This window comes from Dendroctonus ponderosae, unplaced genomic scaffold (assembly GCF_020466585.1).
Source record: "Dendroctonus ponderosae isolate FM_Combo_2020 unplaced genomic scaffold, Dpon_F_20191213v2 Dpon_F_20191213_4, whole genome shotgun sequence".
Lineage (NCBI taxonomy): Eukaryota > Metazoa > Arthropoda > Insecta > Coleoptera > Curculionidae > Dendroctonus > Dendroctonus ponderosae.
The window spans coordinates 15833116-15835253 of record NW_026018611.1 but is presented as its reverse complement, the minus strand read 5'-3'; the positions used below and the strand labels follow the sequence as shown (position 1 = coordinate 15835253).

The 2138-nt window shown below is 43.3% G+C and overlaps 1 protein-coding gene across 1 annotated transcript in view; it reads right to left on the bottom strand.

Annotated features, from left to right (window-relative positions):
• The window catches only part of LOC109534234, a 3372-nt gene extending 1869 nt beyond the window's left edge, over positions 1–1503 (bottom strand). Inside the window, exons 1-3 of the mRNA XM_048665790.1 lie at positions 851–1503; positions 691–777; positions 253–580 (exon numbers count right to left, since the gene is read on the bottom strand). Of these exons, the coding sequence (XP_048521747.1) occupies positions 253–580; positions 691–777; positions 851–1503 (1068 nt within the window). The remainder of the gene's footprint in view (positions 1–252; positions 581–690; positions 778–850) is intronic.
• Between the last annotated feature and the right edge of the window lie 635 nt (positions 1504–2138).

Below are 2138 nucleotides of genomic sequence, written 5' to 3'. Positions count from 1 at the left end.
AATCTCAATTGTAGTATTGGCTCGCCGACAATAACAAATCCTGAATACACAGTAGTAAGGACGCAAACCCAGCAATGACCACAGAACATCCGGGGCGAGGGGGGTATTTTGGGGCAATGACGTTAGAGGGTCGGAAGCAGCTAATAGATGGCGACAGTATCAGTAAAAAACCTTGTTATCATTTTGTGCGAGGGAGTGGGCAATCTATAGTTGTCTTCATCTATGGTTCTGACGCAGTCCGTATTTATGCACCGGTTGCGATGACGTGGTTATATCCTCCGGTGTACTGGATCCTCTCTCCTGTCCCGAGCTGTGGCTTTTTCTTGCTGTTTTTTCGTTGGTGAGTGCTGAAAACCGTATCTTGTTTAGCACCACTGTCTCTTCATTTCTGTTGAAATTGTCGTCGTGTTTGTGGATTTCAATGGCTTCTCGTATCAGTCGGGGGCGATACCCTGTTATTGTGGCCAGGACCTGTGCCTCTCCGAAATAGATGTTGTGTGTTCCGTCGCTGAGGACGTCTTCCGTCACTGCCGACTTTTCCACATGTCCCAGTTTACAATTCTGTCGGTGTTCTTCTATTCTTGTCGCAACCGATCTCTTAGTAAAGTTTCTATGCAGCGGCTTTTACAGGAGCATGATATCCGTTAGATTCCTGCAGTTGCGAGGGGTGGTCTTCTGTCTTTAACTGACCCTAAACATTCTCGGATCTTTGTTGTGGGCTTGTAGACTGTTCTTATGTTGTGTTTCCTTATGAGCCTCCCAAATCTGTCCGTAACCCTGGGAACAAAGGACAAGAAAGCTAGTGAGAAAGAATAGTGGATTCACTTTTTTCCGCACGGCCCACTCCTACAGCTTTTTTGATGTCCAACTGGGAACATCTGTTCGGAAAAAAGCTTTTTCCAAGTGCTGTAGTTCTGTGGTTAGATGTTGTGGTTCACATATCTTTCTGGCTCTATCCCTGAGAGTCTTAATGATTCCCTGCTTTTGACTTGGATGGTGGTTAGATAGCTTGTGAAGATATCTGGCCGTGTGGGTGGCTTTTCGATATACTTTGTGGTCCAAACGACTCCCCGGCCTAGACACCAAAACATCCAGGAAGGCCAGTTGGTGGTTTTGTTCAACTTCCATGGTGAATTGGATGTCTGAGTGCTGTTTGTTTAGATGGTCGAGGAAGATGTCCAGGTTTTTGCGTCCATGCCTCCATAGCACGAACGTGTCATCGACATATCGGTACCAGATCGTTGGTTTAAGGGGTGCGGTGCTCAACGCTGTTTTCTCAAACTTCTCCATGAATAGATTCGCCACCACCGGACTGAGTGGGCTTCCTATGGCTAGTCGTTCCTTTTGTTCGTAGTAATCTCCATTCCACAGGAAGCAGCTGCCCTTTAGAAAAGCCTTGAACAGATTTGTTGTGCTCTCTTCAAATAGCTCCGCCACTGATTCTATGGATTCGTCCACGGGTACATTTGTGAATAGAGGTACAACATCGAAGCTGACCAGCATGTCCAAATACGCATGTCCGTAGGTTCCAGTCTGAGGTCTTGGATCTTCTTAATTAAATGTTCGGAATCCTTGATGTATGTGTCTGTGGACCATAGATTAACTAAGTATAGATCACAGGGGTAACTGTTTACATCTGAAATTCAGCCAACATCAAGACACGAAATTGCGGTAATGCCGGTTATGATATGAGCCGTTTCTTTCATTTGAACTACAGGAATAAACATGTGCTTAAACCAAGCGAAAATAAGTTTAAAAGTGATTTTGAAATGTTTATAATGTAGATAATTGTAGTGTATAGACTTTTGAAGAGTAAATTGTTAAACCTTGTCGTTGTCTAGCAGTGCGCCGATCTGCATTATTCTGAATACATTATGATAGTTCTGTGACGATGGCAACACCGAACGTCTTGCCAAACTTTCTTTCATTCACAAAAAGAAAGTCAACTATTCCTTTTGTGTTCCCCTACTTTCCCCTACTACGGTGTTTACTATAGCTGTTTTACGTATATTTTTAAGTTATTTTGTGAATAAGTGCATCTAAATACATTATAATGAGTGTTAGTTGCGTGATCTGCAAAAAATCTGGACAGGATAGCCCGGAATTATCGTTTCATCGGTAAGTATAATAGTCATTTT